This window comes from Melozone crissalis, unplaced genomic scaffold (assembly GCF_028551555.1).
Source record: "Melozone crissalis strain CALT ecotype California unplaced genomic scaffold, PUWL_Pcris_2 ptg000533l_1, whole genome shotgun sequence".
Lineage (NCBI taxonomy): Eukaryota > Metazoa > Chordata > Aves > Passeriformes > Passerellidae > Melozone > Melozone crissalis.
The window spans coordinates 67,598-89,744 of NW_026536231.1; the positions used below are offsets into that span (position 1 = coordinate 67,598).

A 22,147-nucleotide genomic window follows, 5' to 3' on the forward strand; every position below is an offset into this window, starting at 1 on the left:
CCCACCCCCTTTTTCACACCTCTACGGGGGCAGAGCCACGTGGGGCGTGGCCGGGCGTGACCCCGCCCCTTTCCCACGCCCCTACGGGGGCGGGGCGGCGCGGGGCGGGGCCGGGCGCGGCGCGGGCGCGGCCGCGGCCTTGCGGGCCAGCTTGGCCAGCAGCGGGCTGTGCGGGTGGCGCTGCCGCAGGTGCGCCAGGTGCGCGTCCTGGCTCTCGGCCGTGCCGCCGCACTCCTCGCACACGTAGAGCTTGGCCCGGCGCTCCTTGTAGCCGTAGCGCTGCGCCACGCCGTGGATCTTGCGCAGGTGCGACTCCAGCGAGCAGCGCTGCGTGAAGGCCTTGTCGCACAGGGAGCACTTGTAGGGACGGACACCTGGACACGGGGACAGAGGGACACGGGGACACGTGGCATTGTCACACAGCACACCTGGACAGGGGACACGGACTGTGAATGGGGGGTCGCACAGGGAGCACTTGTAGGGACGGACACCTGGACAGGGGGACAGAGGGACACGGGGACACGTGGGGACATGGACAGCGAATGGGACACAGGGCATTGTCACACAGCACACCTGGACAGGGGACATGGCATTGTCACAGAGCGAGCACTCGTACGGATGGACACCTGGACATGGGGACAGAGGGACAGTGACACATTGTCACACAGCACACCTGGACAGGGGACATGGACAGTGAATGGGAGACAGGGCCTTGTCGCACAGGGAGCACTTGTACGGGCGGACACCTGGACAGGGGGACATTGGGGACACAGGGCATTGTCACACAGGGGGCGCTTGTAGGGACAGACACCTGGACAGGGGACAGAGGGACATACAAGGTGAGGGGAGATTGGGACCAGGCTGGTTGCTGTCACTGTTGTCCCTGTCCCCAATCCCGTTCCGATCCCGTTCCAATCCCGCTCTCACCGGTGTGGGTGCGCACGTGGCGCTTGAGGTCGAAGGCGTCGTTGAACCTTTCCCCACCCCAATCCCACCCCAATCCTGTTCCAATCCCAGCCCAATCCCGTTCCCATCCCATCCCAAACCCGTTCCAATCCCGCTCTCACCGGTGTGGGTGCGCACGTGGCGCTTGAGGTCGAAGGTGTCGTTGAAGCCCTTGCCGCAGTAGGGGCACCGGTGCCGCTTCACCTCGCTGTGGCACTTGAGGTGCCGGTTCAGCATCCGCTGGAAGCCGAAGCTCTTGTGGCACACGGGGCACGAGAAGAGCTCGGAGCCCCCCGGGACCCCCGCGGCCACCGGGACCCCCACGGGGACCCCCCCGGCCAGGGGCAGCCCCGGGGGCAGGGGGGCGCCCAAAGGGCCCGAGGGGACCTGGGAGAGAGGGGAGGAAGGGGTTAAATGAGGAAGGGGTTAAATGGGGGGGGCACATCCCTTGGGACCCCCCGGTTATGGGGAGAGCCTCCCTAGTTTTGGGGACCCCCCTCCCAAAAAGCCGTAAGGGACCACCCACCCTGGGCACCCCCAATTTTGGGGACCCCCAGCTCACCTTGGTGACCCCCATGGATTTTGGGGACCCCCTCCCCAAATTGGGGACCCCCAGTTTTGGAGACTCCTCCTCCTCACCAGGAACCCCCATCACAGAGACCCCCCCAATCCCAGGGACGCCCCCAGTTTGGGGACCCCCAATTTTGACCCCCCCCAGTTTTGGCACCCTTAATTTTGGGGACCCCCACCAGTTTTGGGACCCCCACTTTTGGGGATTCCCCCCAGTTTGGACACCCCCAATTTTGGGACGCCCAATTTGGGGTACGCCCCCATTTTGAAGACCCCCAATCTCAGCCCCCCCTCCCCATTTTGAGCCCCACCAGCTCATTTTCTCCCCCCCCCACCCTTTCAGGACCCCTCCAAATTTCGGGACCCCCCCCCCCAGATTTGGGGTCCCCCCCTTTACCTTTCCCTTGGGGTGCAGGAAGGGCCCGGGGGGGGCGCGGGGGGGCAGCGTCATGTCCAGGGGGGACGCGGGGGCCTCGCCCACGGCCGGCTCGGGGTCCCTGCGCAGGGGGCAGCCCCCCAGACAGACTGGGGGGGGCACGGCTTCAGGGGGGGTCCTGCACCCCCAAACCCCCTCCCCAAAACGGGATCCCTCCAAAAAAACCCCCCAAAAATCACCCCAAATGTGACCCTCCCCCCCAAAAAACGGGATCCTTCAAAAAAAAAACCCCAAAATCACCTCAAATGTGACCCCCCCCAAAAAACGGGATCCCTCAAAGAAACCCCCCCAAAATCATCGGGAAACCGCAAACCTGACCCGACACCCCCTCCCCAAAATAGGATCCTTCCAAAAACCCCCCAAAAATCACCCCACACGCAATTCCACCTCCCAAATTAGATCCTTCCACAAAAAACCCAAAAATCATCGGGACACCCCAAACGTGCCCCCCCCCCCAATGACGGGAGGAGGATTTGGGGGCCCCTCCCCCGCTCCCCTCCCCCGCCCTTTTGGGGTTCCCCGGACCGGTCGGGCGGCTCCGGCCGCGACGCCCCAAATTACAGCCCCGAGTGACGCCCCAAATTACAGCCCCAAATTACAGCCCCAAATTAGGGGTTTCCGGCGGGTGGCGCCCGCGTGGGCCCCGGGGGGGGGACGCCACCCCCGCCCCCCCCTTGGGGACACGGGCGACACCCAAAAATCCCCTCCCCCACCCAGGCGGGCAGCCCAAAAATCCCCTAAAATCACCCCAAAATCCTCCCCCAGACACCCCAAAATCCTCCCCTAAATCCTCCCTCAAAACCCCCCAAAATCACCCCAAAATCCTCCCCTAATTTCTCCCCCAGACACCCCAAAATCCTTCCCTGAATCCCCCCAAAATCATCCCAAAATCCTCCCCAAGCCCTCCCCAGTGTCCAAACCCCCACCCCAAAATGGGTCTGGGGGTCCGGGGAACCCCAAAATCCTCCCCGGCCCCCCCTTGTACCAGAGTTTGGGTGGGATTTTGGGGCTGAACCCCAAATTTGGGGACGCCCCTGGAGGGGGAAGGAGGTTGCCCCAAAACCTCCAAAATTGGGGTCCCTAAAACTCCTGGATCCCCAAAAGTCCAAAATTCTTTGGTTCTTCCGCACACCTCCAAAACATTTGGGACACCCCAAAAATTCCTGGGACCCCAAAATTCCTGAGTCACCCCCAAATTATTGAGCCCTCCAAATTCCTGAATCCCCCCAAATTCTGCAGTCCCCCCCCAAAATCCTGAGTCCCCCCCAAATTCCTGAGCCCCCCAAATTCCTGAGTTTTCCTGGACATCTGGTCCCCCCAAAATCCCTAAATCCCCCCAAATCCCATCTCCCAATGGATCCTGCCCCCCCAAATCCCATTTCGCGATGGATCCCGACCCCCCCAGCCCCCCAGACGCCCCCCAGATGTTGCCCCCCGTACTGGGCACGTAGATCTCGGCGCGCTGCTCGTCCGGGAGCTCGCTCCAGTTGCGCTTGGCCGTGGCCACCACCGGCTTCTTCACCAGGAACGCGCGCGGCATGGCCGGGGACGGTGGATCCCTGATCCCGATAGATCCCCGATGGATCCTGATTGATCCCGATGGATCCTGATTGATCCTGATTGATCCCAATGGATCCTGATTGATCCCGATGGATCCTGGTTGATCCCGATGGATCCTGATGGATTCTGGTAGATTCTAATAGATCCTGATTGATCCAAGTGGATCCTGATTGATCCCGATGGATGCTGATGGATTCTGATTAATCCTGACTGATCCCAATGGATCCCAATGGATTCTGATCAAACCTGATGGATCCTGATTGATCCCAATGGATCTCGATGGATCCTGATGGATTCTGATTAATCCTGATGGATCCCGCTGGGTCACGATGGATCCTGATGGATTCTGATTGATCCTGATGGATCCCGATTGATCACGACGGATCCCTGACTCCAGCCAATGGATCCCAATGGATCCTTATGGATTCTGATGGATCGATGGATCCCCTTATCCCAATTGATCCTGATAGATTCCCCAATCCCAGCCCGATAGATCCCAATGGATCCCCCACAGGATCCTCAGTCAGGTTCGATGCCGGATCCCTGTTGGGTTTGATCCCAGATCCGGAGTGTTTGGTCAATATCCGCAGCCAGTCCCAAATCCTTGCTCAGTTTTGGTGCTGGATCCCAAAGATTTGGTCGCTATCAGCACCAAACCCCAGATCTTTGGTGGGTTTTGATGCCGGATCCGGAGGATTTGGGTGATTTCGGCTCCCGGTCGCAGATCCCAGGGTGGGTTTGGTGCTGGATCCTTGATCCTGGTACCAGATCCCCAATCCCAGAGGATCCCGGATTTGGGCTCAGATCCCGGGGATTGGGGCAGTTCCGGTGCCCGGTCCCGGTCTGGCGTCACCACCGCGATCCGCTGTCACCGCTGTCACCGCTGTCACCGCTGTCCCCACCCGCTGTCCCCACCCGCTGTCACACCGGTGCCACCGGCCCCAAGCCACCCCCTCAGCACCGGGGCCGGCTGTCCTGGGGCTGTCCCGGTTCTGCCGTCCTGGTGCCAGTCCTGGCTCTGTTATCCCAGTCCCGGCACTGTTATCCCGGTTCTGTCCCTGGTCCCAGCTCTGTTATCCCGGTCCCGGTTCTGTTATCCCAGTCCCGGCTCTGTTATCCCGGTTCTGTCCCTGGTCCCAGCTCTGTTATCCCGGTCCCGGCTCTGTTATCCCGGTCCCGGTTCTGTTATCCCAGTCCCGGCTCTGTTATCCCGGTCCCGGTTCTGTTATCCCGGTCCTGGCTCTGTTATCCCGGTCCCGGTTCTGTTATCCCGGTCCCGGCTCTGTTATCCCGGTCCCGGCTCTGTTATCCCAACTGTCCCGGCTCTGTTATCCCAACTGTCCCAGCTCTGCTGTCCCGGTTGTGCTGTCCCGGTGTTGTCCCAACTCTTCTATCCTGCTTGTGCTGTCCCGGTCCTGTCCCGGTGTTGTCCCGGTCCCAGTAGTCCTGTCCCGGCGCTGGAGCTGCTGTCCCGGTCCTGTCTCGGTCCCAGCCGTGCCGTCCCAGCCGTTCCGTTCCGTTCCGTGCCAAGCCGAGCGGTGCCGGTCCCAGCCGTGCCGTCCCAGCCGTTCCGTTCCGTGCCGAGCCGCGCGGTGCCGGTGCCGGCGGTGCCGCCCCGCCGCGCGTCCCCCGTCCCGCCCCGCGCTGCTGTCCCGGACCGGTTCCGCCGGTCGGGCCGGGCCGCGCCGCAGCCGGAGCCGGTCGGGCGGGCGCCGCTTGGGAAATAACGGGGGAGCCCCCGCCCCGGCCCGGGGACAGCACCGGGGACACCGGGAACATCAGGGGACATCGGGACATTGGGGGACACCACCAGGGACATCGGGGGACATTGGGACGTTGGGACATGGGGACATCGCAGGACACGGAAGGGCATTTGGGGACATTGGGACGCGGGGACATTGGGGACACTGGGGACACCGGGGGGCGCCTGGGGACATCAGGGACACGGGTGGGCATTTGGGGACATGAGGACTTTGGGGACAGAGGGACACGGGGACATTGTGCTGAGGGACGTGGGGACATCGGGGACATCGGGGATGGGGACATGGAGACTTTGAGGACACGGGGACAGAGGGACACGGGGACAGACGGACACAGCGATGGCGCTGTCGCCAGGACCAGGGGGTGTCAGAGGTCACCTGGAGAGACCGGGGGGGTCACCTGCACACCCGTGCCACCATGGGGGGGGTCACGGTGTCCCAGGTGGGGGTCAGGGTGTCCCCAGGGGTGTCAGGTGCCCTTGGGGGTGTCATGCTGTCCCCAGGGGGGTCACCTGCCCCCCCCCTCCTCCCCGGTCCGGTTGGTGCGGTCGGGGCGGGTCCCCGGTACCCCGGGGGGGGGGCGGGGCCGGGAGCGCGGCCGGTCCGACCGGAGCGGGGGGGGGGGGGACACAGGGAGGGGACACTGGGGACACAAGGGGGGGACAATGGGGGGGCCAGGGGGGTTCAGGGGTCCTGTAGGGCCCAGGGGGGCTCTGTGGGTCCATAGGAGTCCCCTCAGCCGCCTGTGGGTGACCCCACACCAAATTACGTCACTCTATATGGAATATGACGTCACCCACCGCTGCTGTGACATCACCGGGGACGAGCGGAAACCTGGGGGGGGAGGGGAGCGCTGTGACGTCACAACGTTGCTCCCGGCAGCCCCCGCTGCCATAGCGGGGGGGGATGTGTGACGTCACGGTTTTGAGGCGGGTTGCAGTGACGTCACGGCGCTCCCGGCAGCCCCCGCGGCCATGGCGGGGGGGGGTCCCTGGGCCCGGCTCGCGGCCGCGCTCGCGCCCCCCGCGCCCCCCGCCCTGCGCCGGCCCCGCCCCTCCGCACGTCATCAGGTGTGCGACGGCAGAGAGGGGCGGGGCCGGGGCTGGGGGGGTTGGGGTCACCTGAGGGGAGTTTGGGATCCCTTGAGGAGAATTTGGGATCTTTGGGTGCTATTTGGGGTCCCTGGGGGTGATTTGGGGTTTCTTAAGGGCAATTTTTGGTCCCTTGAGGAGAATTTGGGGTCCCCGGGTGTGACTTGGGGTCCCTTGAGGGGAATTTGGTGTTTCTTCAAGAGAATTTGGGGTCCCTTGATGGGATTTAGGAGTCCCTGGGTGTGACTTGGGGTCACCTGGAGTGGGTTTGGGTTCCCTTAAAGGGGATTTTGGGATATTCAGGTGTGACTTGGGGTCACCTGGGGATGATTTGGGATCCCTTAAGGAGAATTTTTGGTCCCTGCTGGGCCCATTCGGGGTCCCCCAAACCCCCCTCATGTTGGGGGTCCCTCCGGGGGTCTCTCCCCCTGACCCCCTCCCCGCTTGCAGACGGAGCTGCTGCTGCTGCTGCTCGATTCCCCGCCGCTCCCTGAGCGCTGCCCGGCTGGGGCCGATCCCGGTGCCGATGGCTCCGATCCCGGTGCCGCTCTGCTGGCGCTGCTCTCGGAGCCCGCCCCGGGCCCGCCCCGGGCCCTGCTGCTCGTGGCCGCGCTCTCGGTGCTCGCGGCCCGCGGGGACCGCGCGGGGCTGGCGGCGCTGGCGGCGCTGCTGCGGCGGCCGGGAACGGCGGCGGGAGCCCCGGCGGCGGCCGCGGAGTGCGAGCGGGAGCTGCGGCGGATCGCGGCCGCCACCGGGATCGCCGGGATCACCGGGAACATCGGGACCCTCGGGACAACCGGGACCATCGAGATCCCCGGGATCACCGGGAGCCCCACCGGCACCGGGACCCCCGGGACCACCGGGACCCCCGGGACCACCGGGCGGGGCTGCCCCGCGCTGCAGCCGCTGCTGCTGCTGAGGGCGGAGGGGGCGGCAGGTGAGTGGGAGGGGGTCCCAGTATGGACTGGGAGGGTCCCAGTGGGTCCCAGTAAGAATTATGAGGATCCTGGTCGATCCCAGTAAGAGTTGGGAGGGTCCCAGTAAGGGTTGGAGTGTCCCAGTGGGTCCCAGTAAGGGTTATGAGGATCCTGGTCAGTCCCAGTAAGGACTGGGGAGTCCCAGAGGCTCCCAGTAAGGACTGGGGGGTTCCCAGTGTGTCCCAGCAAAGACTGGGAGAGTCTCAGAGGCTCCTAGTAAAGTCTGAAGGGGTCCCAGTAAGGACTGAGGTTTTCCCAGTAAGGACTGGGAAGGTCCCATAAGACTGAGAGGGTCCCAGTGTGTCCCAGTAAGGACTGGGAAAGACGCAGTAAAGTTTTGGGCATCCCAGTAAGGACTGGAGGGTCCCAGTCAGTCCCAGAAAGAGTTGGGGGGGGTCCCAGTCAGTCCCAGTAAGGACTGGAGGGTCCCAGTGTGTCCCAGTAAGAGTTGGGAGGGTCCCAGTATGGACTGGGAGGGTCCTGGTCGGTCCCAGTAAGAGTTGGGAGAATCCCAGTGTGTCCCAGTAAAGTCTGAAGGGGTCCCAGTAAGGACTCGGAGGGTCCCAGTGGGTCCCAGTAAGGGCTATGAGGATCCTGGTCGGTCCCAGTAAAGGTTCTGGGGATCCCAGTAAGAATTAAGAGGGTCCCAGTAAGGACCGAGAGTGCCCCAGTAAGGTTTCGGGGGGTCCCAGTCAGTCCCATAAGAGTTAGGAGGCTCCCAGAGGCTCCCAGTAAGGTCTGAAGGGGTCCCAGTGTGTCCCAGTAAGGATTGGGAAGGTTCTGGTCGGTCCCAGTATGGACTCGAGGGTCCCAGTCAGTCCCAGTATGGACTGGGACGGGTCCCAGTAAGGACTGGGAGGGTCCTAGGGGGTCTCAGTAAGGACAGGGAGGGGGACCAGTCAGTCCCAGTAAGGTCTGAAGGGATCCCAGTGGGTCCCAGTAAGGACAGGGAAGGTCCCAGTGGATTCTGGAGAATCCCACAGGGAACTGTGCTAGATCCCAGTAAATCCCAGTAACATCCCAGTACACTCCAGTCCAGTACTGGGAGCATCCTCGGGGGGGAGGTTGGGAGATCCGGGGGTTGGGGGATCCCCCACTCCCCCCGACCCCTGATCCCTCTTCCCCCCCCAGACCCGGCGGATCCCTGGGGAGAGGCGGGGCTGGATCCGGGTGAGTGCAGAGACCCCCAAAATCCCTGGGACCCCCCCCCAAAAAATCCCAGAGACCCCACCTCAAAATTCCCAGACCCCCAGAGGCCCCCCAATCCCAGGGACTCTCCCCAAAATCCCAGGGACCCCCCAGGACCCCCAAGTCCCGGGGTCCCCCATAACCCCAGGGAACCCCAGGACTCCAAATCCCAGGGACCCCTCCCCAAATCTCAAACCCACCCCAGAACCCCCCAAACCCAGGGACCGCCCCCCCAATCCAGGACCCCCAATTCCCAGACCCCCCCAAGATTCCCCCCTTTTATGATCCCCCCCATTTCAGTCCCACCCCCCCATTTCTGACGCCCCCTCCCCTTTTCCCCCCCCCAGGCTTTGCCTTCGGCCTCGCCCCCCCCGCCCGGGCCCAGCTCCTTCATCTCCCCCGTTCCGGTGCCGGGGGGGGGGGTCCCGGGAGCCCCCCCGGTTTTGGCGTGCGCGGACCCGGCCCCGGTGCAGGCGGCGCTGCTGGGGGGGGGTCTCGGCGCGGGGGGGGCCCCGCGGTTGGCGGCGCTGGCGCTGCACCCCGCGCTGCCCCCCCCCCTGCGCCTCTTCTTCCTCCTCTGCCTCCTCCAGGGCGGGGGGCGCCAGGGGGGGGACCCCCAAAACCCGCCCCGCCCCCCCCCCCTCGCGGAGCTGCCCCCCCACGTGGCGGCCGCGCTGTTCCCGGGGGGGGGCGGCGGCACCGGGGACCCCCCCGAGCTCTTCCTGCCCCGCTTCGAGGCGGCCGCGGCGCTTTGCGACCCCCCCCAAATGATCCCGGGGGGGGCTGTGAGACCCCCGACCACCCCCCAAATAATCCTCCCGGGGGGCCGCGAGTGGCTCTGGGGGCAGGTGGAGTTTTTGGGGGGGGGTCCCCCCGATTTGTTCTGCCGGGCCGTTCTCTCCTACTGCCGCCGTTTCGGGGGGGTCCCGGGCGGGGCTTTGGGGGTCGCGGCTCAGCGGTTATTGGGGGGGGGTCACCCCGCGGCCCCCCCCGCACCTGCTGGAGCTGGCCAAGGTTTTGGGGGGGTCCCTGGGGGGGGCGCTGATGGCGCAGGTGCTGCGGGCGCCCCCGCCCCCCCCCGGCTCCCCCCAGCTCCGCGCGGTGCTCCGGGTGCTGCGGGACCCCCCCGCGACCCCTCCCCAAATTCTGCCGCAGCTCCGGGGGTACCTGCGGAGGGCGCTGGCGGCCGGGGGGCGCGGCTGGGGGGGGGCTCAGGGGGTCCTGAGCGCCGCCGCCCCCCTCCTGCCCCGCGGGGGGGTCCCGCTGTGCCCCCCCCCGCCCCGAGACCCCCCCTCAATTTGGGGAGGGGGCGACCCCGACCTGTGGGATCGCTGCCGCCTGCAGGGGGCGCTGGCGGCCGCGCTGGGTCCCCCCAAATTGGCCGCGGTTCTGGGGTCCCCCCCGCGCTGCGCCCCCCGCGCCCCCTCCCCAAAACGGCTCCGGGGGGGGCTCTGGGGGGGGAGGGGGCGCCCCCCCCTCGCTGCTGCCCGCGCCCCCCCCCCTGCGCCTGCGCTGCCTCCCCGGGCCCCTCCCCCCGTTCGGGGCCCCCCCCGGAGCCCCCCAGGAGGACCCCGAGGGTTGGGGGGGGGCGCTGCTGGAGGGGGGGGGGCGGCCCGTGCCCCTCCCACTGCGCGTGCGCCTGGAGCCTCTGGGGGGCCCCCAAAGCGAGGGGACCCCGACCCGAAATGGGGGCTCCGGGACCCCCCCCCATATTGGGGATCCCGGGACCCCTCCCCAAATGGCGGCCCCGCCCCCCCCCGTGCTGGCGCTGCAGGTGCTGCTGGGGGGGGGCGGGGCCTGGGCCGAGGGGGCTCTGGCGGCGCTGGGGGGGGGTCGCGGAGGGGGTGGGGGAGGGGCGGAGCTGACCCTGACCCTGCGCCCCCCCCCGGGCCCTGCCCCCCACCCTCGAGGCCACCGCCATTTTCAGTCCGGGGAGGGGGGGAGGAGACCCCCCAAAAGGGGGCGGGGTCTCGTTCCTGGCGCCCCTCCCCCCGCTGGAGCTGCCCTTGGGGGTTCGGCTCCGCCCCCTCGGGTTCCCCCCGCCCTGGGACCCCCTCCGGGCCCGCAGCGCCTTCGAGGCCCTTTGGGGGGCGCTGGGGGGGGGCCCCGAGACCCTCCTGGTGCTGGGGGGGGGCTCGGCCGAACCTCCCCGCGTGCTCGCCCCCCTGTTAGTACCCTCGGAAGGGGGAGGGGCGGAGGGGGGTGGGGGATGGGCGCTGGCGGCCGCTGTCCCCCCCAGGGGGGTGGTCCTGGCGCGGGGGGGGCCGGGGGGGGAGGGGCGGGTGCGGGGGCAGCGCTGGGGGGGGGTCCTGCTGCTGGCGCGGCTGCTGCGGGGCGAGGGCGGGGCCTGAGATGTCGCGACATAGTGGGGTGGGGGGGGGGGCGTGTCGGGACATGGCGCCCCCAATCCCCGTTATGTGACCCCCACCTTAAAAAAACTTGAAAAGTGCAAAATTCGTGTCTGGCTCTGTGAGGGAGGCTCTCTGTGGGTCTGGGGGTTCTCATAGGGCTGGGGGCGGGTCCCAGTACACGAAGAGGGGGCTTAGAAACCCCCTCAGACCCCAAACCACATCTCCCATCATTCCTTGCACCTCCCACTTCCGCCATCTTTCCTCCCCTATGGGCGCCGCCATCTTTGTTCCCTCCAAAATGGCGCCTCCCGCCGCTTCCGGCGCGCTGTGACGTCACTTCCTCCCTCACATTTTCCCCCCCCCCAATCTAAAATGGCGGCTCCGGTTCGGGTCCGGGTCCCTCCCGGGGCTCCCCCGGAGCCGCTCCCGGTTCAGCTCCTGCCCTGCCGCATCCAGCACGACGGGCCCGCGCCTGTGGCCGCGTTCCTGCGGGCCCGGCCCGGCCCCGACGGCGGTGAGGGACGGGAGGGATCGGATTGGGGGGATCCTGAGGGGGCTCCTGAATTTGGGGGGATCCTGAGGGAGCTCAGATTTGAGGGGGGATCCTGAGGGGCTCCTGAATTCGGGGGATCCTAAGGAGGATCCTGAATTTGGAGGGTTCCTGAATTTGGGGGATCCTTAGGGGCCTCAGACATGGGGGCGATCCTGAGAGGGCTCAGATTGGGGGATCCTGTGGGGGCTCCGGAATTTGGGGGGATCCTGAATTTGGGGGGGGAATCCTGAGGGGGCTCAGATTGAGGGGATCCTGTGGGGATCCTGAATTTGGGGGGACCTTGAGGGGGATCCTGAAACTGGGGGATCCTGAGAGGGATCGGATTTGGAGAGATCCTGTGGGAAATTTGGGGGTCCTGAGGGGGTACCTGAATTTGGGGGGGGTGGGATTGAGTTTGGGGGCGTGGGGGGCTCTAGAAATGAGGTGAGGGCGAGTTTGGGGGTCCCGGGTGAGTTTGGGGGTCCCGGTTAGGTTTGGGGGTCCTGGGCGAGTTTTCGGGGTGGTTTTGGGGGTCCCGGGTGGGTTTTGGGGGTATTTTGGGGGTCCCTCACTCTCTGTCCCCCCCCAGATCTGTGGGCCTCGTTCCGGGGGCGCCGTTTGGGGGGTCGGGAGCTGCCGCTGCCCCCCGGATACACGGGGGCCGTGCTGAGGGGGGGGGAGCACGGAGAGACCCCCCTGGGGGACCCCCAGGTGAGAAAGAGACCCCGAAAATTCCTCTGTGGGGCAGAGACCCCCACCCAAAACCCCTCATAGGGCTCAGATCCCCCTGTGGAGCAGAGACCACCCCCCAATTTCCCCTCCCGGGGGTCTTAACCCTCTTGGGGGTCTCAGCCCCCATTTTCCCCTCCCATGGGGGTCTCAGCCCCTCTTGGGGGGGTCTCAGCCCCCCAGTTTCCCCTTTTGGGGGGGGGTCTCATCCTCCCTTCTCCCTTCCTGGGGGTCTCAGCCCCCCAGTTTTCGCCCCTCTTGTGGGGGGGTCTCAGCCCCTCTCCTGGGGGGGGTCTCAGCCCCGTGCCCCCCCTGCCCTTTGCCCTTTGCCCCCAGGTCAGGTCGGTGACGGTGACGGGGACGTTCGGGGCCATCACGGACTGGGGGGGTGACACCGCGCCCCCCCCCGGGCGGGGCCTGGCCCGGGCCCTGCAGTGGGGACCCCTGGCCCGGAGCGTGAGTCTGGGGGCAAGTCTGGGGGTCCAGAGTCACATTTGGGGGTCTGGGGGTCACATCTGGGGGGTTCAGGGTCATATTTGGGGGGGTTTGGGGTCACATCTTGGGGGGCTGGGGTCACATTTGGGGGGCTTGGGGGGCGTTTCTGGGTCTGGGGTCACATTTGGAGTCTGGGCTCCTACTTTGGAGGGTCTGGGGTCTCATTGGGGGATTTGGGGTCTAATTTGGGGGGTCCGGGGTCACTTTTGGGGGTCTGGGTCACCTTTGGGGGGTTTGGGGTCTTGTTTGGGGGTCTGGGGTCCCATCTGGGGCTTTGGGGTCACATTTGGGGTCTGGGGTCCCATTTGGGGGTCCCTGACCCCGCCCCTCCCCCAGCTCCACGCCCCCGTGACTGAGGACAGCGAGGAGGAGGCGGAGCCATGAGAGGCCACGCCCAGATGGGGTGGAGCCTGCACAAGCCACACCTCTCTTATGACATCAATGGACCAACTGCAGCCACGCCCAGAATGGATGGAGCATTAAAGCCACACCCACCTCATTAACATCACTGACCACACCCAGTGGGTGGGGCTTGTTTGATTTAAAGTGCCTGGAGTCTCTCCCAGTGTGGGTGGAGCCTGTGAAGCTCCACCTACTTTATTTAAAATACCAAATATATTCACAGGAGGCTCCGCCCACAAACGATGCCACTCCCACTGTGGGTGGAGCCTCCCAAAGCCACGCCCAATACCACACCCACAACGGGTGTGGCCTTCCAAAGCCACACCCACACCTGATGCCACTCCCACAGTGGGCGTGGCCTGACAAGACCCACTCCTTTTATGGTCAATAAAGGATTTGCAGCGCCAGGTGTTTAATGAGCGACTCCAGGTAACAAAGGGGGCGTGGCCAGACCTGACAGGCTTCGGATTGACAGGCCATGTCCAGGGTGTGGCCCAGTGGGGTGTGGCCTGCCGGGGCGTGGTCCCAGTGGGTGTGACCTGCCAGGGCGTGGCCCGGGGGGCGTGGCCTGGCCTGGCAGGCTGCGGATTTGCAGGACGCGTCCAGGGCACGGCCCACGGGCGTGGCCTGCCAGGGTGTGGTCGGCCTGGGCGGTTCCCGGGTGGGTGCGGCCTGCAGGGGTGTGACCCTGGTGGGTGTGGCCTGCCTGTGTGGGCGTGGCCTCACCACTTGCCGCGCTTGCTCCAGTCCTTGGGGGTGAAGTGCAGGCACTTGGCGTCGATGCGCAGCAAACGCTTGAGCATGGCGCGCTCGTGGCCCTCGACGATGTCCTCGGACAGCGTCAGGATGTACTGACCCTGCAGGTGAGACAGGTGTGCACAGGTGTGTCAGGATGTACTGACCCTGCAAGTGAGACAGGTGTGCACAGGTGTGTCAGGATGTACTGACTCTGTGGGACGGGTGTGTACAGGTGTGTGCACCTGTGTGCAGGTGTGTCGGGATGTACTGACCCTGTATGGACAAGTGAGACAGGTGTGTACAGGTGTGTACAGGTGTGTCAGGGTGCACTGACCCTGTACAGGTGTGCACAGGTGTGTCAGCCAGGTGTCCAAAGGGGGACACAGGGAGATATTTCATGGCCCCTCCCAGGTGTGTTTTGGGGTCCCCCCAGGTGTGTTTGGGCCCCACCTTGTAGTAGTTGATGAGGTTCAGGTACTGCAGCGTGGAGATCACGTCCTCCTTCTTGATGCTCGTGATCTCGCTGATCTCACTGCAGGGGGAGGGGCCAATCAGGGGGGGCTCCACTCCCTGACCCCCCCCCAAAATTCCCTGACCACCCCCCCAAAATTCCCCCCAAACCCCCCCAGACCCACCTGGCACCCCCAACCCCCCCCAGGTTGGATAAATGAGGGGGTGGAGCCTCAAATGTGTGGGCGTGGGGTTAAAGTTTGGGGGTGTGGCCTAGAGGAGGCTCAGCATTGATTGACAGGTGGGGCGGAGTCTCAGGGTGTGGCTTTTGGCAGGGTGGGTGTGGCCTGGAGAAGCTACCGTGCCCCTTGTGGTGGGCGGGGCTTTGGGGAGGGGGTGGATCCTTGTGGCCAAAAAGGGGCGTGTCTTCTGCAAGCGGGCATGGCCTGGGTGAGCTGCCCATATTGGGTATTACTCTGTGTGGGTGGAGCTTGGGGCTTAGGGAGGGGGTGGAGCCTCAGGGAAAGGGGTGTGGCCTAGGTAAGCTGCCCATATTTGGCATTGCTCTGGTCGGTGGAGCTTTGGGAAGGGGTGGAGCCTCAGGTAAAGGGGCGTGGCCTGGGTGAACTGCTTGTATTGGATATTACTCTGTGGTGGGCGGAGCTTAGCGAAGGGGTTGAGCCTCTGAGTGTGGGTTTATAAGGGGAATGTGCCCTCCGAAAGGGGGCGTGTCTGCAGGAAGGGGTGTGTCTCTGTGGGAAGGGGGCGTGTCCCGGGAAGGGGGCGTGGCCTCAGGAAGGGGGCGTGTCTCACTTGATGGTGATCTGGGGCCGCTCGCCCGCCTCGGCCTTGAGCCCCATGAGGATCTCGAGGATGGTCTGGGACCAATAACTGCGGTACGAGAGCAGCCCCAGGTCCGAGAGCGGCTTCTCAGGCGTGCCCGTCTTGCCCCACCTTGGACAGCTCGTAACCTGCACAGGTGAGGGACAGGGGACAGGTGAGGGACAGGGGACAGGTGAGGACAGGGGAGGGACAGGTAGGGAACAGGTGAGACAGGGGAGGGACAAGGGAGACAGAGGGGACAGGTGGGGACAGGGCTGGAATAGGTGGGACAGGAGAGGGACAGGTAGGGGACAGGTGAAAAAGAGGGGCAGGTGAGGGACAGGTGGAAGACAGGTAAGAGACGAGAGGGACAGGGCTGAGATAGGGCTAGGACAGGTGAGACAGAGAGGACAGGTGAGGGACAGGGGACAGGTGAGGGGACAGGGCTGGGACAGGTGATTTGGGGGGTGGGATTTGAGATTTCCCAGGGTTTGGGATGGAATTCGGGCGTTCCCAGGATTTCGGGTGAGTTTAGGGTGGGATTTCGGGATTCCCAGGAGTTTGGGGTGGGGTTTGGGGTAGAATTTGGGGGGCACTGACTGAACTCGATGAGCAGCTTGCCGTAGCCGCGGCGCTGGTACGGGGGCAGGGTCAGGATGCACGCCACGTTGTAATCCTCGGTCGACTCCTTCTCCTGCAGGAGACCCCACGAATGAGACCCCAAAAATCTCTGGAATTACCCCAAAATCCCCTGGAGTCACCCCACAATCCTCCCAGGAATGGGAACCCAAAAACTCCCCAGGAATGGGACCCCAAAATCCCCTGGAGCCACCCCAAAATCCCCTGGGATTGCACCCAAAAATCTCTGTGATTGCACCTGAAGATCCCCCAGGATCAGACCCCAAAAACCTCTGGGGCCACCCCAAAAAACCCCAGGATAATCCCAGGATCCCAAAACCCCCTGGGACCACCCCAAAATCCCTCAGCAATCTCCAAATCCCCATTTTCCTCTTCCAGGACCCTCTGAGACCCTCCCCAAATCCCTCCTTTCCTCCCCTTCCCCACCCTTCATCCCTCAGTGCTCCCATCCACTCCCTCAAACATCCCAAATTCCCCCCAAATCCCCCCTAGACCGTGCAAAACTCCCCCAAATCCCTCCCAGATCCCCTCCAGACCTCCTAAATGCCCCCAAAATCCCCTCCACACCCCCAAAACTCCCCCAATCCCCCTCAAATCCCCTCCAGATCCCTCAATTCCCCCCCAAATCTCCTCCAGACCTGCCAAAACCTCCCCAAATCCCTTCCAAATGCCCCAAATCTCCCTCAAATCCTCTCCAGACCCCGTAAATCCCCCCAAATCCCCTCCAGATCCTCAAATCCCCTCCAGACCGCCCAAATTCCCCCCAGGCCCCCACCTTGGAGAAGTAGCCGACGATGTGGAACCCCTTGCAGTCGTACTCGGTCATGACGTAGAACAGGAAGGGGTCGGTGTCGTAGTAAAGGGTCTTGTGGTCCAGGAAACACTTGGCCAGCAGGCAGAGGTTCTGGGAGTAGCTCTGGGGAGGGGTCCCGGGGGTCTCAGCGGGGTTTGGGGTGGGGGGGAGCCCCCGGGACCCTCCCCAGAGCCCCCCAAATCGCCCTGACCTTGTTCTTGCGGCCGTCGATCTCGAAGAAGGAGATGGTGCCCTTGCGGTAAATCTCGTTGCCAGGGGGGTGCCGCAGGTCGCACTTGGTCTGGGGGGGATTTTGGGGAGATTTTGGGGGTTTTTGGGGGGTTTGGGGGTGGGGGATGGAAGGGGAAGATCGAGGGTGAAAATGGGGAGGGAAAAAGGGAAATCGGGGAGAAGAAATGGGGAGAGAAAGGGGAGTTTAGGGGGAGGGAAGTGGGGGTAAGGGGGTGTCTAAATCCCCGAAAAACACCCCAAATTCCCCTGAAACTCCCCCAAATCACCCTAAAACGCCCCCAAATCCTCCTAAAACGCCCCCGAACTGCCCTAAAACTCCCCCAAACCTCCCTGAAACTCCCCAAATCTCCCTGAAACTCCCCAAATCTTCTTGAAACTCCCCTAAAACTCCCCTAAACCTCCATGAAATTCCCCCAAATCCCCTAAATCTCCCTCAAACCCCCCTAAAACTCCCTCAAACTCCCTGAAACTCCCCCAAACCTCCCTAAAACCCCCTCAAATCCCTGTGAAACTCCTCAAATTCCCTCGAAACTCCCCCAAAACCCCCAAAAACCCCCCAAATTCTCCCCTGGCCCCATTTACCAGGTGCCTCTGGAGGCAGCGCAGGCTGTGGCCGTACTTGAGGCAGAACTCGCACAGGTACAGCACCGGCAGCCCCGTCAGCTCCTGCGGGTACGGGGAGAAGTACCAGGGCTTGAGGCGGTGCCGGCCCAGCTCGATGCACTCGATGTTCTTCATCCTGGTGACGATGTCGTCGTGGCTGCGGTCGGACACCAGGCTGCCCGTCATCCTCGGGGCCGAGGGGGCCCCGTCCGAGGAGTCCTGGGAGTCCTGGGGACAGAAATGGGGAAAAAGGGGTCAGAAATGGGGACAGGAATGGGGACATGGCCTGGGACAGAGGAGTCAGGGATGGGGACAGGAACGGGGACACGGCTAGGGACAGTCCTGGGGGGGCAGAAGTGTCAGATTTGGGGACATGGCCTGGGACAGTGGGATCAGGGATGGAGTCAGGGTGGGGCAGCCTCTCCTCCAGGTGTGTCCCCAGGTGTGTCCCCAATGTCCCCAGGTGTCCCCAGGTGTCCCCACCTCGTCTGTCCCCAGACACGCCGATTTCCTCTTCCGGCCGGGCTGAGCCGCCACCGCCCGGCGAGCGGAGCCGTTCTGGGGGGAGAGAGAGCGGTCAGCACCTGGAACCCCTAAATCACCCCCAAAATATCCCAAAATACCCCAAAAACACCCCCAAAATCACCCCCAAAATCACCACAAACCACCCCCCAAAACCACCCCCCAAAATCACCCCCAAAATCACCCCCAAAATACCCCCAAACTGCCCCAAAATCACCCCCAAAATACCCCTAAACTGCCCCAAAATCACCCCCAAAATACCCCCAAATCACCCCACAACAACCAAAACACTCTAAAATCACCCCCCAAAATACCCTAAAACTGCCCAAATCCCCTGAAATCACCACAGAACTTCCCGAAATCCCCCCGAAATCACCACAGAACAAGTTACTGGTGTTACTGGTTGGCTACTGGTGTGTTATTGGTGTATTACTGGTCACTTGCTGGTGTTACCGGTGCGTGACGGGTGTTACTGGTTGGTTACTGGTGCATTACTGGGCTGTACTGGTGTGTTACTGGTGTGTAACTGGTGTGTAACTGGTGTGTTAGTGACTCATGTTACTGGGCCATACTGGTGTTACTGCTGTTACTGGGCCGTACTGGTGTGTTACTGGTGGTAGCTGCTGGTCAGCAATGGATTATTACTGGTGTGTGACTGGTGTTACTGGGTCATACTGGTGTGTCACTGGTTGGTTACTGGTGTTCCTGGTGTGTGATGGGTGTTACTGGTGTGTTACTCGTGTTACTGGTCCATACTGGTGTGTTAGTTGCATGTTACTGGTGTTACTGGTCCGTACTGGTGCATGATGGCTGTTACTGGTCCATACTGGTCCGTACTGGTCCGCACTGGGCTCACCTGGGGGAACACGGACGCCTGCGAGGTCTCGGTGGGGGCGGGGACGGGCGTGGCCGGGACACCACCTCGACCTTGCGCTTCTGGGACCAGCAGAGACCGGTTCAGACCAGTGCAAACCAGTTCAGACCAATCAATCCCAGTTCAGTCCCTCCCAGTCCCTCCCAGTGTTCCCAGTACACCCAAGGAAGGGGAGGCTCAGGGGACACCCTGGGGACAGGGATGGGGACATTGGGGACACCACAGGTGACAAAACTGGGACCTGCCAGGGGCCATTTCTGGGGCTGCTTTTGGGATCCTGGGGACATCGGGGACATTTGGGACATTGGGGCCATTGGGGACATTTGGGGACAATGGGAACCCTGGAGCCGCGGGGAACCCTGGGGACATCTGGGGCCATTTGAGGATCCTGGAGACAATGGGGACATTGGGGCCACTGGGGACATTGGGGACATTTGGGACATTGGGGTCATTGGAGGCCTCTGGGGACGCTGGGGACATTTGGGGACATTTGGGGACCCCGGACCCATTGGAGCCATTGGGGACATTGGGGCTATCAGGGACCCTGGAGCCATTGGGGACGTTGGGGACCCTGGGGACATTGGGGCCATTGGGAACCCTGAGTCATTGGGGACATTGGGGACATCTGGGGCCATTTGGGGACCCTGGAGCCATTGGGAACCTTGGGGACATTGGAGCCATTGGGGACCCTGGGGCCATCTGGGGACATTTGGGGACATTGGGGCCACGTGGGGCCCCCGGGCGTTACCGTGGGGCGCAGGGGGGGCTCGGCCTCGCTCTCCTTGGGCAGGTGCAGGCGGAGCGTGATGGGTGGTGGCCCTGCTGGTGGCCCCGCTGGTGGCCCCGCTGGTGGCCCTGCCGGTGGCCCTGGTGGCCCCGGTGGTGGCCCCGGTGGTGGCCCCGGTGGTGGCCCCGGTGGTGGCCCTGGCAAACTCTTCCCGCTGGCCACCGGCAGCGCCAGCTCCAGGCTCTTCCTCTGCGCCGGGAGGAAGAGGAGGGTTTAGGGGACAAGGAGGGGACACCGAGGGGACACCGAGGGGACACCGAGGGGACAAAGCCACCGCGGCTCGGGGCCCTCCCGGAACCCCCCGGGTCCCCTCCCTGGGGACGGCCCTTGGTGGCCCCAAGGGCTCCTGAAGGGGGTGAGGTGGCCTTGAGGGGACAGGGATGTCCCCAGGGTCACCTGAGAGGGGTCAGGGATGTCCCCAAGGTCCCCTTAGAGGGGTTGACGATGTCCCCAAAGAGACAGGAACGTCCTCAAGGGGTCAGGGATGTCCCCAAGGTGCCCTTAAAGAGATCACAGATGTCCCCAAGGAGGCAAGGATGTCCCCAGGGTCCTTTAAAAGGGCCACAGATGTCCCCAAAGGGACAGGAGTGTCCCCAGAGTCCCCTTAAAGGGGTCGGGGATGTCCCCAAAGGACCAGGAATGTCCTCAAGGTCCCTTAAAAGGAACAGAAATGTCCCCAGGGTTCCCTTAAAGGGGTCAGGGATGTCCCCAGGGTCCCTTAAAAGGGTCGGAAATGTCCCCAGGGTCCTCTTAGAGGGGTTGGGGATGTCCCCAAGGGGTCAGAGATGTCCCCAAGGAGTTGAGGATGTCCCCAGGGTCCCTTAAAAGGGTCAGAAATGTCCCAGGGTCCCTTAAAAGGGTCAAAAATGTCCCCAGGGTCCCCTAAAGGAGCTGGGAGTGTCCCCAAGGGTCCAGGGTGGCCCCTGGGGGGGTCCTGGGGATGTCACCACCCCCCAAGGGGTGTCCCCAGGTGAGTGTCCCCCTCCAAGGGGGTTTGGGGACTCCAGGTCTGTCCCCAACGGCTCCAAGTGTCCCTTGTCCCTGTCCCCATCCTGGCCCCTGTCCCTGTGTCCCTCCCGTGTGTCCCCTCAGTGCTGGCCCTGCTCAGTCCCCAAGGCTGTCCCTGCACTGTCACCTGCCCCTGGTGTCCCCAGACTCTGTCCTTTGCTGTCCCACCTGCTCTCCTGTCCCCTCAATGTCCCCTGTCCCCATTCTGCTGTCCCCAGTGCCCTCTGTCCCTCCGGTGTCCCCTCGATGTCCCCTTTCCTCCTGGTGTTCTTTGTCACCCATTTCCCCAGTCCCCTTTTCCCTGGTGTCCCCATGTCCCCTCACCGTGTCCCTGTCAGGGGAGCCAGGCCATGACCCGGGCAGTGTCCCCATGTCCCCATGTCCCCCTGGTGTCCCCATGTCCCTCACCGTGTCCCTGTCAGGTGACCCGGGCCGTGACCCGGGCAGTGTCCCTATGTCCCCCTGGTGTCCCCATGTCCCTCACCGTGTCCCTGTCAGGTGACCCGGGCCATGACCCGGGCAGTGTCCCCATGTCCCCCTGGTGTCCCCATGTCCCTCACCGTGTCCCTGTCGGGTGACCCGGGCCGTGACCCGGGCAGTGTCCCCATGTCCCCCTGGTGTCCCCATGTCCCTCACCGTGTCCCTGTCGGGTGACCCGGGCCGTGACCCGGGCAGTGTCCCCATGTCCCCCTGGTGTCCCCATGTCCCTCACCGTGTCCCTGTCGGGTGACCCGGGCCGTGACCCGGGCAGTGTCCCCATGTCCCCCTGGTGTCCCCATGTCCCTCACCGTGTCCCTGTCGGGTGACCCGGGCCGTGACCCGGGCAGGCCGTTCTTGGTGGGCGTTTTGGCCTCCTTGCGCGGCACCTGCACCCGCTTCAGGTCCAGCCGGTCGTGGGTCACCCACTCGTCCAGGCGCTTGTTGACTGGGGACAGAGGGGACACCGTGTGACAATGACACCCCAGTGTCACCCCAGTGTCACCCACGGCCCCCCAGTGACTCCTCTGTGTCACCCACCCAGCCCTGGGGACACACACAGGGTGACAATGTGCGTCACCCGCTCGTCCCGGGCGCTTGTAGACTGGGGACAGGGGACGCGTCGGCAGGGTTGGCACCGCTGGTGGCACCTGTGGTGGCATCCCCGGTGTCCCCGCTCCAGCCCTGGGGACACACACACGGTGACAATGCCACCCCAATGCCACCCGCAGCCCCTCAAGGACCCTACGTGTCCCCATGTCCACCCCGTGTCCCTGTGTCCCACCCGTGTCCCTGTGTCCCCATGTCTCCCCATGTTCCCTTGTCCCCTCCACGTCCTCATGTCCCCCCCATTCTCGTGTCCCCCCAGTGTCCCTGTGTACCCCCATACGGCCCCATGTCCTTGCACGTCCCCATGTCCCCTCATGTCCCTATGTGCCCCCACGTGTCCTTGTGTCCCCATGTCCCCTCCATGTCCCCCTGTATCCCCATGTCCCTGTGTCCCCCCCAGTGTCCCCAGTGTCCCCAGTGTCACTCACAGTCGATGTAGTGCACGTAGAACAGTTTCCTCCCGCTGATGTCCTTCACGCTCAGGATCTCGGCCAGCGCTGCAATGAGGGGGGGTCAGCACTGATCCCCCTCTGGGGA

At 64.1% G+C, this 22,147-nt stretch overlaps 3 protein-coding genes across 3 annotated transcripts; 1 reads left to right on the top strand and 2 right to left on the bottom strand.

Annotated features, from left to right (window-relative positions):
• Nucleotides 1-81: 81 nt before the first annotated feature.
• OVOL1 (ovo like transcriptional repressor 1) lies at nt 82-3,491 on the bottom strand. Its single transcript, XM_054295147.1, has 4 exons — nt 3,392-3,491; nt 1,913-2,040; nt 1,068-1,332; nt 82-374 (listed from the first exon to the last, which is right to left on the bottom strand). Exons 1-4 carry the CDS (start codon nt 3,489-3,491, stop codon nt 82-84), a joined length of 786 nt encoding a protein of 261 aa, XP_054151122.1.
• A 7,755-nt stretch (nt 3,492-11,246) lies between these two features.
• On the top strand, nt 11,247-13,281 carry RNASEH2C (ribonuclease H2 subunit C). Its single transcript, XM_054295145.1, has 4 exons — nt 11,247-11,392; nt 12,000-12,121; nt 12,476-12,595; nt 12,971-13,281. The coding sequence occupies exons 1-4, from the start codon at nt 11,251-11,253 to the stop codon at nt 13,016-13,018; spliced, it is 432 nt and encodes a 143-aa protein (XP_054151120.1). The 5' UTR covers nt 11,247-11,250; the 3' UTR covers nt 13,019-13,281.
• A 471-nt stretch (nt 13,282-13,752) lies between these two features.
• On the bottom strand, nt 13,753-22,114 carry KAT5 (lysine acetyltransferase 5; the record flags this gene model as incomplete). Its single annotated transcript, XM_054295144.1, is given in 14 exon segments — nt 13,753-13,893; nt 14,225-14,306; nt 15,038-15,175; nt 15,177-15,195; nt 15,647-15,740; nt 16,461-16,601; nt 16,690-16,779; nt 17,313-17,561; nt 17,817-17,891; nt 18,712-18,770; nt 18,773-18,791; nt 19,478-19,705; nt 21,313-21,449; nt 22,039-22,114. Coding segments are annotated over 14 exon segments (1,542 nt in total), but the record flags the coding sequence as incomplete, so codon positions are not given.
• Nucleotides 22,115-22,147: the final 33 nt, after the last annotated feature.